This window comes from Macrobrachium rosenbergii, chromosome 25 (assembly GCF_040412425.1).
Source record: "Macrobrachium rosenbergii isolate ZJJX-2024 chromosome 25, ASM4041242v1, whole genome shotgun sequence".
In the NCBI taxonomy this organism is placed as follows: Eukaryota; Metazoa; Arthropoda; class Malacostraca; order Decapoda; family Palaemonidae; genus Macrobrachium; species Macrobrachium rosenbergii.
The window spans coordinates 15,195,872-15,210,787 of record NC_089765.1 but is presented as its reverse complement, the minus strand read 5'-3'; the positions used below and the strand labels follow the sequence as shown (position 1 = coordinate 15,210,787).

The window sequence follows — 14,916 nt, the reverse complement described above, 5'->3', positions numbered from 1 at the left end:
AGCCACCCTGTACACTATCATCTCACTTGTAATGTCATTAACTCTTGATGCCTTTCCATTCCCAAATTTTTTAATTGCATCAATACATCCTCATCATTCAGTTCGCTTTCAGGCAACGATTAGCAATGCTGAAAATCCTTTTTATAAATAAAATCTACATGGAATAAAAGGTATCTACATGACTTTGGGAAATAAGGTCTCTTGTTACTGGAAATTCTACCATTTTTTAAGGATTTATGAAATCTATAAAAGTTTCAACGAATTATATACTTTTATTGTCCAACAGCCAACCAGATAAATTACATTAACTCTATTAATGTACAATCACACACACGCGAATTCATACTGTATATGTATATAATTACAATCTTTTCATTAGACCTCCTCCACGTAAGGTCATTCAGTTGGCCTTCCCATTGGCCTCTGAACTGGCAACAACGAGCACCAGTTGAATGAATAAACAAAACGGAATGAAACGAGACTGGCACGCAAAGCAACCACTTAATAAAGTCATCTACTTTTTCTGCAATGAATTTAGTTGAGAAATTCTCACTGCAGGCTTCTGCAGCAAATTCATGACTAGTAAGAGCGGTACAGAGGTGAACTCCAGTACAGGAAACTGATGCTATGCAGTATGACTTTATAATTTATTCTGAAGATACGTTTTAATACTATTTCCCGTTTTAGAAACTTCCAAGAGGTATTTTGAAAACTTTCATACTCTCAAACGTAAGAGTAATATCGCAAGTATGTAAAAACAAAAAAATATACAATCGCACTTTTATTACCCTATGTTTGCAGCAGTCGTTAAGGTACTTAGCATTGATAAATGTTGATTGATTTTCATTGATCTTTTGCTTCATATTTGCTCACTAAATTTTCACTCAAAATTAAGCTTTTGTCAGCCCCCCCAAGTAGTTGTCCCTCACTCACTTTTCGTCGAACTTCTAGCGTCGTGGTAGATCTCAGACGTGTCTGAGATGTTATCACCAATATTGCTTCTGTAATCCTGCGGAGGAATATTTTCCTCGTACTGAAGGGAATAGAATTCAGCCTGTTCTTCTTCTATTGAGTCTCGGTAATGTTTTACAGATGACTGAGTATCATCCTGTCCACTGACGGACCCCACAGTGGAGGTACGCTGCGAAGTTGAGACTTCCCCAGCGGACGTCCGCTTTGTATCAGGGACTTCGTAATCACCAGGAACGTTCTCATACCTCCTCTTGTTCTTGGAACCTCCCTCTGGCGTAGCCAAGTTCGCATACTCCCTGTCATCAGACTGCCTAAAGAGGTTGATGTTCTGATATCTCCTCAGGCTGGATTCGTATGGCATTTGGTAGATGTGTTCGGGAGAGGACACGGGACTCTCGTACACGTGATGTGCGAAAATGTCTGGAGTCTGGTAAACGTGGGATACTGTTAGATCTGGCACCTGGTAAACATTCCCCGAGATGATGGAAGAATTTTCATACAGATGCTGCAGTGGAGTGACAGGTTTACTGTAGACATGCTTCTCCTGCAGTCCAGCCCTGTCATGGGTCCGGTGAGCCGTTAGGTCAGGCGAGTCATAAATAGGCTCGCTGGAGCGATATGAACCCTCAAAAGAGCTCTGTACTACTGCAGCTGAATCAGAAGGGCAAGACGATGCCTTCCTGTAGCTGCGTTTAAGGGTCATGTCGGGCTTTGCATATATAGGCTCATTTGAGACCCTGGGTATATTGTAAGAGGTGACTTGGTTTAATGGCACATTGTAATATATGTTTTCACTTGGCTGGTCATTGTCATCTTTCTCACTGTCTGCAGCAGAAGTTTCATTATTCTTGCCTAAGGCAATTAAACTCTGACTCCCTGTAGACTGGTCATGAGCAAGCTGATCTGGGGTTGATATCTCTGAATAGTGACTCTGATCAGAGGATATCATTTCTGAGTGATGGCTCTCATTCACTGACGATACCTCTGTGTCCTGTCCATCTTCTGTCGCAGGCTCAGGACTCTGACACTGGTCTGGAGTCAGCACCTCTGAACTCTGACCTTCATCAGAAGAAGATTGGCTGTCTTGTTCTTGGGTCTGTTTTTGCTCATTTTCTTCTTGGCTCTGAGATCTCTCAGGCCCTGGTATTTCAACCACAGGGAAGCTCTGGTTGGAAATCAGCCCAATGTTCTGGTACCGATGATAGATGGGCAAATCGGAATCGCGAGTGGGAGAAGGGAACGCGCTTTGATATGGTGGAGGGTTCTGCTGTAGACACTGGGTCTGGAAAGCTTCCAGAGCAGTGAGCGGGTGAGTTCTGACCACGATGTCAGGTGCTGCTCTCAGCATATCTAGCCAGTGATGGCGGCCATCTTCACCCACGCAGCTTCCTCGACCCACGACGCAGGAACCTAGGACTTTCCGACCACAGCCTGCAATAAAACATCTCCATTAACAAAGTCTTCAGTTACCAAACACCACCATATGTAAACAGTGAGAATGAAATGTCACCATATTTCTATTTAAAGAAAAACAAGAGCTAAACCAATGATAAGACCAGTGATCCCTCAGACCAGGAAACAGCCAGGGGCAGACAGCACACTGTCACCTACCAGGACCAGTTCTCTCGCGCGCGCTGAGGACGAGGTGAGTGGCGTCAAGGTCCAACTCCGGCATTCGGAGGATGAGTTCCTCCTCGAAGAGCGTCACCTCGGCCTCCATAGTACGAGGGGTGGTTCTCCTCCAGCAGAGAATTGTGTTGTTTGTGTACACGGTAACTTTGATGTAGACTTGAACTAGCGGGAAGGTGCAAGGTTTATGGTCAGTATAAACGGATGTATATATAATCATATATATAAAAACATATTTTCATATATTCTTTGTATATGAGTGTTAAATAGGTGGTATCTAATCAAGTCAATGTGTTGTTTAAAGATTAATTAATTATCCTTTTTCTCATACTAAAAGTGGCTTGTTTGCTCATCAACTGCTACGAAGGATAAGGTTTTTGGAAACACGGAAGAAGATTGCTTCCTCATGGCCATTTGCCGTTTATCTTTAGATTAAAGTTTTGTGTCCCTTATAACATTCTTCATCTTTATCTTTAGCTTGGTAAGAACAAAACAATAACAATGATATATTATTATTAAATTTTTTTTTTTTTTGCAAGTTTCATTCTCTGTTTCTATTTATCAGTACACTCATACACACACGCACAAACTTATACTGTATATAGATATATATGCATATATATATGTGTGTGTGTAATTGGAGTTCCTTACCATCCTGAGAAATGATATTTCGGTCACTCTGAAGCCCTGTCAGATGCAGAATACTGATGGAAAGTTCGTGAACATCGCTGTTCCAACTGAGTCCAATTTGCAATTGCCCTCCTATGCAAATCTGAAAGAAGTTTCATATATATATATATATATATATATATATATATATATATATATATATATATATATATATATATATATATATATATATATATATATATATATAGGTTAGTACCTTTTTGTGGAGAAACTGGTTATTCAAAACTGATCGCGTGACTTCTTTTGAGTGCTGGCAAGGCAGCATCTTAAAACTAGGCAAGGTGCATAATTTACGAAATTTTGAGGAAGGCAGAAAATTATGTTTTTTTGGAGACAAATGGTAAAAAACCATTTCACAACCAAGAGGTAAGTGTGACAATGAAGTGCTAACGTTTCTCATGCATTTTCTTTTCAGTCTGACGTCGAAATGTATAAATAAGAACCTGAATCATTCACCATGCCTAACCTGCTGATCAGGGGCGCTTTCCTGTAAGTGCAGAGTAAGGGAGCCAGTGTCCAGGTCATGGTTCAGACCAGCTCGCAGCCCAGTGGAAGACAAGCTCAAGGCAGCATAGCCTAGTACTACTCTGCGTCCACAACCTGTAACCTGGAGAGAACAAGAGACTACAGGAATGGATTTAAATAATGCCAAAACTGACGTTTGCTACAGGCTTCGTGCTAGAAATATCAATTTTCTATTCAGTCCCTGGACTCTGCATAGTTAACATGTGTTTGGGCTCCCTTATTTGGACAAAGCCTTTGAGCCACTTTTCAGTGATTGTGTGGACTTTTGGGTAGTCACATTAGTGTGCACTTTCCCAAATCAAGAAAAAAATAATGAACCATTAAAAAATTACGATGAATAATGAGCCACCAACAATTTTCAAATCATGACTTACTTGGCAGACAGAAAACCTGAGTGCGGTATGAGCAAGGCGAGTTGGTCTAGCAGCGTGGGTGAACGAGGCATTGAAATGAGCATTCCTCAAAGCTGGAACGGCACGCGTACTGAACCTGACTCGTTTGTCAGGAAGCAACACAGCCTGGTGGAATGGAAATGAATGGTAAGTGGTCACAAATACTCTTTCCCCCAGCTCCATAGCTTTTTAGTCCTGATCCCTGACTCCTAAGGCATGAATCTCTGAAGAAACTCATGGGCTGCCAATGCTTCTTACTTTGGAGTTTGGCACCAAAATTTCCCCTTCCTTCTTTTCCTTGCCTAGGCCTAGATAATAGTAGTGGCTTATCACTGAATGCAAGTAACAAAACTTTAACCTATTTCACAGTTAGAGGATATGTTTTAATTGTTCTAATACAGAAAAATAAAAAAATTATCAGTTTATTTTTTAAAATATTTATAGATAAGGTTTCATATAGGATATATTTCCTTCTTAGAGAGGTTATAATAGATTAGGTATCAAGAGTTATTGTGGCTACGACACATTCTCCCCAAATTATAATGTCTTAACCCTTTTGTCATTTATTAGGTTTATAAGGTTTCATATAGGATATATTTCCTTTTTAGAGAGGTTTTAATAGATTAGGTATCAAGAGTTATTGTGGCTACGACACATTTTCCCCAAATCATAATGTCTTAACCCTTTTGTCATTTATTAGGACAATACTCATTTATCTAGTACAGGATTATACTGTACCTTGGTGTAAGTGTCGACAGGCTCAGGTCCAAGCCTCAAGGGCAGATTATCTGCAGAAAGAACAGTCAGGCGCAAAAGCCTCGTCCTCATGGAGTACCGCAGGCGGATGCGGAGTTCCCCAAGTCCGCAACCACCGCCTAAGTCATTTTGATGTAGGAAGATAGATTAAAAATGCCCAAAATAAATCTAAGAATCTGACATAGTGAACCTCACGTTATTATATTCATCACTCAGGTCTCAGAGGAGAACCTTTAAATTCTTTAACAATATTTTTCTTACCAGAAGCTATACTGGATGCTGGGGTCCAGGTTGGTCCCCACCCATCTATTGAGTCTGGCGTGGCGACGTCAGCAAGGTCTGGACTTGACCTCTGTGTTTCTTCGGCTAAAAGATGGTGAGATTGGTGTGAATTTCGTGCCTCATCACCGCCTCCTACGCTTCTGCAAGAGGAGGCAAAGATCATGAAAATCTGTTAATAATCTTATAAAAACATGGTACTTATTTGCTAGGCTTCTGAAATCTCCAGAGATGAGGGCACTGTATTAGCCTATGTGCATCATATTTTTTTTGTCTTCAGATTTCTGGAACGCTGCTCTCATGCCTGGGCGTCCTGCAGCCTCCCAGATTGGCTTGGTAATCTTGTTTTGCTGGGAAAATAATAACAATTCAACAAAGCCACTATCAGGAGATACCCTGCCTGCATATCTATCACAAGTTATACTTTAGTAGAGAGCATTGGAACGGATGCTCACATCAAATTATAATGTAATGATAATGGAACCGTTACGTTTCTGTAAGACAAATGTCCTGTACAATGTCTATCATTTCTATAGCCTTAACAATCTGCATTCTGCCATTTCTGTTAGCTAAAGAACCAAGTCTCCCGTGCTTAAGCAAACAATTACCTATGAAAATTCAGCATTCAGAAAATCAAAAGAAAGACGACATACACAAGGAGCTCCTGTAAAAACTAACAACCAACCTTCTGAGAAAAATAGACCTCGGAGGAAGAGCTGGAGGCGTCCTGGAGCTCATCACTTGAAACGGCCTCGGAGGAAGAGCTGGGGGTGTTACAGGAGAGGGCTGCAGTACCCTCGGAGAGGCAGACCTGGGCCTCTTGACAGCCCTAGGCGTCCATCTGTTTCCCGGTATCGGCAGGGACAGAGGAGGATTCTGCCGAGATGTATTCAGAGGGCCTTTTGGAGAAGCTGAACGTGGTCGTAGGTTGGAGTACAAGGTGGAGAAACTCGGCGGGGACACGCCATAGCCCTGAGATCTGCAGACTGGAGGTGGGCTGTAGGCTGGTGGAGGTGTGCGACTTGTGGCTATGGCGTCCCATCCTGTCGTGAAAAGTTGTTACTGTTTGATAAATGTTGGAAGTTGTCTATTTGGCGAACAGCAACAGACAAGTATAGATAAGGAGGTATTCATGTCGCTCCAGTGTTGTTAACCAAACCGTTAGAGGGCTTGTATTTTGGGATAAGTTACCAAACTACTGTACTGTAGATGTTCTATCATTGCTCAAGCACTAGACACTGATGTTCACCAGAGAAATGCATTGCCAGGTGGCTCAGTCACGTAAAATAAATTGTTGTTTATATCAAGCTGATTAAATCAAGATTTTTTTTTTCTAAAAGTTATTTCGACAATTCCTACAGTTGTTTTATAAATCCTCTTTGAAATGGAAACTGTATTACCCAGCCTTGTAGGCAAGACTTCCCAAACTAATCTTAGCTACATATTCTTAATTATTTCAAGATTAAGCATTGCTTTAATTGGCTTGCAATCCATCAATCAGTTAAATCAGCATAACTAGGATTATGCAAAAACTAACCAATAAAAAGTCATCACAAGCTTATGGTGAAAATGTGAACATTTCTCGTAGTTTTGAAGTAAATTTAAAAGAGCTATGTAGGCATATAACCAACTAAACCTACATCTTCATTCCCAAAATATTTTAATTAGGAGCATCCTGATGATTAAATATTACCAAATAAAGACTGGTCATGAACTGACTTATTCCCTGCTTGTGTCATAAATTAAACAATGAAACCTTATTATTTATAATACCTATATTAAAACTAGGATAAAAGCGTAATTGAAACCGGCATGTGGAGGCATGACTGGACCCTTCCAAGAATAAACAAGCCCACTTGAGTCGCCTTATGCAGAAACACGCCTCTGAAAACTGCACTCCTTCAGGAACTAGGTTCAAGTCTCTTCTGAATCTTTTTAACACCCTGTTCTCCTCTTTGGAAACTGCATTTCTTCAGGAACTAGGTCCAAGTCTCTTCTAAATCATTTTGACACACCCTGTTCTCCTCTTTGCTGCACTTATGCTATGATTCATCTCTTATCTCAGCTCGCCATAATCCAGTATTTACATTTACTCCCAAACAACTCCACAATAGACTACTCCATTCAACTCATTCACTCCCCAGGTCAAAAGGGACACTTTTGGATCATTTCGAGGGGAAAGACCCAAAGGCTTTTCCCCCGTGGAATCGATCTCGAGGTCTCTTACTCACTTTGCACATTTGGGTGATCCTCAGGGTTGGTCGGGTTGGATCTCGAATGCGAGATGGTGGAAGAGGCTGATCCTACGGATTTTGTTATGCCTTTACTCCTCTCAGTAGGCGTCAGGATCTGGGTAGGGGTGGGTGTCTGTGGCTCGCTTCCCGCCTCGCTGGCTGTGATCTGGGGCAGGTGATTGACGTGGGTGAATCATTGGCATTTTAGATGTAGATCGATTATCAATGTCGTAGATGTTTTGTCTTAATAATACTTATATAAAGTAGATTAACTTAGAGAAAAGAAATGAAAACGTCATACCTCCGCAATCTATAACTCTATCAGAATGTTGAAAGTTATCTAAAGGAAATAACTTAATTACGTAGTATAATATAGAGGTCAACATCAACCTAATTTATAGTACACTTCCCGACCTTCATCATTCCCTATTAAACCATTCAGAGACCTTGAAGCCTATATTTTATTTATGCAAATGCCTATTTAGCAGCCCACCTGTTGCCTATATTCAGCCTAGGCCTCAAAGAACGGAAATCTCAAAACACGAAAAAAGTCCTGAGTTCCTACCCCAGGAATTAGCGAAGAAGAACGAACCTCGTTAAACAAGTTAAACTATTCTTCCTCTTCTTCGTCAAGTCATTAGGAATTTGGATATTGCAAAAGGACGCCCACAGCATTGGACATGAAGGAAAATGACGTGAAAAATCAATCGAGACGAAGCCCCAAGTTCTTATCCCATAAACCAACGAAGAAGAACGAACCTCGTTAGACGAGAGCAGCTATTCTTCTTCCTCTTCTTCGTGAAGTCATTAGGAATTTGGATATTGCAAAAGGACGCCCACAGCACTGAACAGGAAGGAAACTGACATCAAAAATCGATCAAAACGGATCGGATTTGAGAGGCAAAGTCTATCATACTCACCGTGGGCATGACGAATGCCATCGGATGGTCAGGAGAGGCATACTGGTCGGGTTTCCTCTTGGAGACGAGAAAAGTTGCCGGACTCGGATCTCCAGCCTGACCTCGTAGACGTCTGTGAGACGAAAATGCAATGAAGTGGCATTTTAGAAGTTCTGTCGTTTCGTCCGAAAACCTTTCGAGTTTGAATGATTAATACATCATCAGGTGTAAATAGTCTGTTTTTTTTATTCATTAACAATTTATCTACAAGAATCTTTATTCTCTTCTCGATTTTCATCCGTTACAAAAATTTTACTTTCCTCAGAGGGTTGCGAAGTCTTTTACAAGACTTCCACGATATCACGTCACCTACAAGCGTCTACTAGTTGAATTTACATTCTGCCCTATGCAAATGTGTCTACAGTACATCTTACGCATTTTTCTCAGTGTCTCACACAAACTTGTATTAAAATTGACCTCAAACATTCACTAAACAATATCCAACTTCTCGTAAAATCTCTCAGAACTATTAGAATTGCGGAGATACTGTAGTGAAGATATCATCGTCTTTGAATAAATGCTTTACACTCAACTTATAAAAAAGAAATTAAACAATTTTTTTTTTTTTGCTATTTTAATCAGTCTGTTTATCAGACGATAAAGTCGGCTTCCTATTTCCATAAACATTGAAATATACAAGATATAAAATGCCCCTAAGATTCGCATTTTTCCATCTCGAAAGGGAATATTGCTTTCACACTGCAATATCAGCATGTTTCGAATTCATCGCTCTTGGGAAACATACTCGCTCACACTCACCACCATTGACGTACATCAATATCTGCTGCGTGGTCGCTTTCACTTATCATTTTCATCACTTCCTGCCTCCTCCTTACATCACCTGCATCCATTCAATCACACCTGTAATCAGCCTTGGAGCCCCACTAACTTAGTTCATTCTGAAATCGCACCTGCGAGAATCTTTCTGCTCCGATCCATCTCTCTTCCAAGATATATTAAATTTATATTGATCATTTTCTTGTTTGTTTTTGCACCTTGTGTTCTCAGAGAATTCCCGCCTTTGAAGTCTTTTTCAAAGTCGTTTTAGTTTTCTGTTAAGGAAAACTATTGTGCCGGCTTTGTCTGTCCGTCCGCACTTTTCTGCCCGCACTTTTTTCTGTCCGCCCTCAGATCTTAAAAACTACTGAGGCTAGAGGGTTGCAAATTGGTATGCTGATTATCCACCCTCCAGTCATCAAACATACCAAATTGCAGCCCTCTAGCCTCAGTAGTTTTTATTTGATTTAAGGTTAAAGTTAGCCATAATCATACTCCTGGCAACATAGGCCACTACCGGATCGTGGCTGAGTTTCGTGGGCCGCGGCTAAGAGTTCTATGGGTCGTGGCTGAGGCCACCACCGGACAGAAAACTCGATTGCCCCCGAAAAAACTTCGGCGCATTATTTACTTGTTTTGTTTTAAAACTGAATTTCTCAATGTGAACGTTTCCAACCTTTCTTCTGAATGAATTGAATTGAATTAACCAAAAATTGGTCCCTTTACCCTTGAATATCAAATTCCCTGACCCACATATTTGAAGCCAATTTGACTTCATTAAAACTCATTCCGTCAGCCTGATATCTGGTTCATTAATATATGCACATATGCGCGCGCGCGGACATACACACACACACATACACATTCTTATATGTACGTGTGTGTGTGTGTTTGTGTTGATGTACCTTCATTTATCTTTGTGCATGGACAGTGTTTTAAAAAATGATTTCATTAACCTGTTTATGAAGGAAAATAGTAACTAGAAAAAAGAAAAGAAAAAGCATTCATTTTTCAATAAAGAATATGCATATGAATGCACACGTATGCACAAGAACAATGAGTGGAATAACTATACGGCATACAACTGCATCTGACAAGCGTTACGTGCATTTACTCAGGCTCGTATTCATGCCTTCGTGAGTGTACATGTAGAGAGAGAGAGAGAGAGAGAGAGAGAGAGAGAGAGAGAGAGAGAGAGAGAGAGAGAGAGAGAGAGGTCCCAGATTTTCTGTAGAAGTTCGTCCTGAATTTCAGATCCAAAAACGCTGCAGTTTTTGTAGAAGAGAGAGAGAGAGAGAGAGAGAGAGAGAGAGAGAGAGAGAGAGAGAGAGAGAGAGAGAGAGAGAGAGTCCCAGACTTTCTGTAGAAGTTCGTCTTGAATTTCAGCTCCAAAAAACGCCGCAGTTTTTTGCAGAAGAGAGAGAGAGAGAGAGAGAGAGAGAGAGAGAGAGAGAGAGAGAGAGAGAGAGAGAGAGAGAGAGGCCCCAGATTTTCTGTAGAAATCCGTCCTGAATTTCAGCTCCAAAAAACGCCGCAGTTTTTTTAGAAGAGAGAGAGAGAGAGAGAGAGAGAGAGAGAGAGAGAGAGAGAGAGAGAGAGAGAGAGAGAGAGGTCCCAGATTTTCTGTAGAAGTTCGTCCTAAATTTCACCTCCAAAATACGCCGCAGTTTTTGTAGAAGAGAGAGAGAGAGAGAGAGAGAGAGAGAGAGAGAGAGAGAGAGAGAGAGAGAGAGAGAGAGAGAGGTCCCAGATTTTCTGTAGAAGTTCGTCCTGAATTTCAGCTCCAAAAAACGCCGCAGTTTTTGCAGAAGAGAGAGAGAGAGAGAGAGAGAGAGAGAGAGAGAGAGAGAGAGAGAGAGAGAGAGAGAGAGAGGCCCCAGATTTTCTGTAGAAATCCGTCCTGGATTTCGGCTCCAAAAAACGCCACAGTTTTTGTAGACAGGTATTGAGGACAGGTTCCACCAGCAACAGCTACTCAACCCAGCACGATTAGTCATACAGGTCTCCCCAGGTGTTCTGTGAAGACACATGTCCCGGGACAGGTGTTGGAGTAAAAGGTTTTAATGTTATAACGAGCAAACAAAAAAAAAACTCAGTCAAGCACTGTTGGTGTTTTGGAGTAAATTGTCTTGATGCAGATTATTGTTATTCTTATAAAAGATTTCCCGCCTTTACCAACTAACAATGAGAGGGGAAATCCAGTACTTTTTATTTTTCAAATTTCCTCAAATAAATGTTGCCTAAGTCATGTAATAAGATAATATCTTTATTATCTGTGTTTTGTTCCATTACTTTACCCTAATTCCCGCATCGCATGTCTTCCAACCGAGGACTCCGTTATTTTCATCTTCTCATCACTCTAACTCGATGTCTTTGAGCTGTGTCATTATTCGTCTCAATACAATATAAAAGCGTCTTTATACGTCAAACTTATGCTTAATATAACTTATTCTAACCGTCTGAAATTGACACATCTGGGTAATACATAACGGTCTTTCCAACTATACCACACCCTACCTGTACCACAGAGCCAGACAGAGACCAGTGCAGAAAATGGTAGCAGCAGCCAGAGATACCCCAACGACCAGGCCCCCAATGACTCCAGGACTCATGGCCCTGGTGCCACCACCTTCGTCTTCGGCGCTCATGTCGCCTCCAGCAGCAGCACCGCCCCTTCAGAAGCTGCCCTTCGGAGGGGAGAAGCTGCCCACATCTGGAAAGGAAAATGGGAGGAAGTTGGTGGGCCATTTTCTCTTGTTGAAACTTTTTTATGCCATCTAGATGTGGTTTCAGATTTGTGGATAATTTTGACGCTTCATGATGTTATCTAGATACGATTTCAGGTTTGTGGATAATGTTGGAACTTCTTGATGTTATCTAGATACGATTTCAGGTTTGTGGATGATGTTGACACTTCTTGATGTTATCTAGATACGATTTCAGATTTGTGGATGATGTTGAAACTTTTTGATGTTATCTAGATACGATTTCAGATTAGTGGATAATGTGAAAAGGTCCTACGTATATTTACACACACACACACACACACACACACACACACATACATATATTCAAAGGCTTCAAGCAAGAATCAATCGGAAGTTGGAAGATTACGATGATGAAATATGTGACCATAACATAGTGTTCTTGACAGAATATAGAGAAAAGGTAATCAACGAAAAGATTTCAATTATATTATTCATTATGGTGAATTCATATTGCTATCTTTTGGACATTAGCTCCATTATTACTTTCTAAGAATCATTTTTTCTCATATATACCAGCGTATATTTCAAGAACTATACCCACGTATTTATCTATCTATATCTGTCTATTTTATCAATATATCCTCTCATTTATAGCTTCATCTAATGGTTCAGTTTTATATCTATCTGTCTATCTATCTTTCTTATCATTTATCAAATCCTTATTATTGCTTATTATCTTTCTTTCTCTCTTTCATGTTCTAATCTTTCTCCGTCATGCTGTTTTCTCCCTCTTCGATGGCACTGAATCAGAGACATTTTCTGACCCGTGACCTTGCCCTTACATGACCTCTCCTCCTGACCTTTCTTCCTAGATTCAAAAGGGCTCGTAATACCCACCAGACAACCTCTTCTCACATATACACTACAGATATTAATCCTAGTATTGTGTGTTTTAGTCACAATTCCTTTCAGACTGGTTCTGATGTTTGGGAATTCTCTCCCCACTTCTGTAGTTCCTAATACCTTAAACTTCTAATATTTAAAAGGTGATTTTCTTCGTGATTATGGTATACATTCTAAGGTTTGGGAATTATCTCTCCACTTCCGTAGTTCCTAATTCCTTAAATTTCTATTGTTTGAAAGGTGACTTTCTTCGTGATTATACATTCTAAGATTTGGGAATTCTCTCACCACTTCTGTATTTCCAAATTCCTTAAACTTCTACTATTTAAAAAGGTGACTTTTTCGTGATTGTACATTCTAAGGTTTGGGAATTCTCTCTCCACTTCTGTAGTTCCTAATTTCTTAAACTTCTACTCTTTAAAATGTGACTTTCTTCGTGATTATACATTCGAAGGTTTGGGAATTCTCTCACCACTTCTTTAGTTTCCAATTCCTTAAACTTTCTACTATTTAAAAGGTGACTTTCTCCGTGATTATACATTCTAAGGTTTGGTAATTCTCTCGTCACTTCTGTAGTTCCAAATTCCTTAAACTTCTACTATTCAAAAGGCGACTTTCTTCATGATCATGCATTCTAAAGTTTTGGAATTCTACCTCAACTTCTGTAGTCCCTGGCTCCTTAAACTTCCATTTTTGTTCCAGTAGGGCCATGAAGTTCTTCGAGATTATTCACTATTGCCCTTTATAATAAAGAAATTACTTGTCATTGCATTAACAGAATTCTCACGAGTGGCTTAGATTTTTCATTATCGTCTGAAGACACAATGATATCCTTGTAATGATTTCATCCACAGAATGATGATTCATCGTTAGCATTGCTTCATAATGAATGAATCAACGTCAGGTTTACTACGTTTTGCTGAAAGATTTCTCAGTGAGTTTTCACAGCTTTGTAACCGAATGTTTCATAAACAACAGGGCGTTTTTCTTATACTTTTCAAAACACTGACACGAACATTACAAATGTGTCCAGTTGCGTTGACTTCGGTGAAAAGAATAATCCCCTGATATAAAATCAATTAAATATCTTTGGAACAATCAGGCAGATCGTTAAGTTCTTAAGATTTTCACTATTGATAATAAACACAATTAAGCCACTCAGTGAAATTACAAATAACAAAACAATAAATAAAAAAACTCACTGGATTCTTTATCCATCACTACAGTCATCTGTCATTGCAAAGACAACAACACAACAAATCGGTTCCACTTCTAAAACACCCAAGGCATTCCAGAATGACCTTAATCATTCAAGCGTCACAATAATCTAAACAATGACTCACGAGAGAAGTGTCACATCACACATTAAAGTCAACAGCGAGCCAAAATGCAGAGACGAAACCAGCAGACATTTTGGGTGACTATCGCCTTCATGCGGTGATGTTCTTCTCTAAAGGAATTACGAGTAGGAACGCGAGGCCATGTAGGCTGACATGAGGGCTGTATAGCAGGTGTACCTTACACCTGTGCACTCTGCTCGTTTATGGCTATCACCCCTCCCCCATCCCCTATCCCCTACCCCCTTATCTCCTATTCCTTGCTCCTGTTTATCTATCTTTTTGGATTCCTTTATTCTTTGCTTTCTTTCGAAACGTAGGTCTATGTGGTTAGCCTTCGTATGTCAGTCGGGTTCTCTCTCTCTCTCTCTCTCTCTCTCTCTCTCTCTCTCTCTCTCTCTCTCTCTCTCTTTTCAAGACTAAACAACTAAAAACAACTTCACTTCCATCGATTGTATTCAACCCAAAACTTCATTTGATCCAAATGTGATATGACTCAGTTGTTGTGGTCGCTCCAGTTCTCTCCTCGAGAGCGCATGCGTCAGATTGGTCCCTTGACTGTTGTTGCAATTAATGGAAAGAATTTCGCTTTGGCCCATAGCTGCACCTAATTTTTAGCCTTTTACTCGACCTCCATTCTTCTATCTTGCTATCCAACCACTCCAACTCACTCTATTCGCTGTCTGAAGCGATGAATGGCTCAAATTTCCCGAGTGCTTTGGCCTCGTAGCCTAATTTTATCAGCCAATCTATGT

General features: G+C 40.3%; 1 protein-coding gene across 2 annotated transcripts; it reads right to left on the bottom strand.

Moving 5' to 3' along the window:
• Nucleotides 1-252: 252 nt before the first annotated feature.
• LOC136852369 (uncharacterized) lies at nucleotides 253-14,342 on the bottom strand. Of its 2 annotated transcripts, none has more exons than XM_067126956.1 (12): nucleotides 14,027-14,342; nucleotides 11,731-11,926; nucleotides 8,398-8,509; nucleotides 7,475-7,643; nucleotides 5,929-6,286; nucleotides 5,226-5,386; nucleotides 4,947-5,083; nucleotides 4,191-4,334; nucleotides 3,758-3,898; nucleotides 3,253-3,373; nucleotides 2,584-2,766; nucleotides 253-2,403 (listed from the first exon to the last, which is right to left on the bottom strand). In XM_067126956.1, exons 2-12 carry the CDS (start codon nucleotides 11,859-11,861, stop codon nucleotides 926-928), a joined length of 3,135 nt encoding a protein of 1,044 aa, XP_066983057.1. In that variant the 5' UTR covers nucleotides 11,862-11,926; nucleotides 14,027-14,342; the 3' UTR covers nucleotides 253-925. The 2 variants fall into 2 exon arrangements, with proteins under 2 accessions (XP_066983057.1, XP_066983058.1); XM_067126957.1 differs by having other exon boundaries at nucleotides 14,168-14,304.
• Nucleotides 14,343-14,916: the final 574 nt, after the last annotated feature.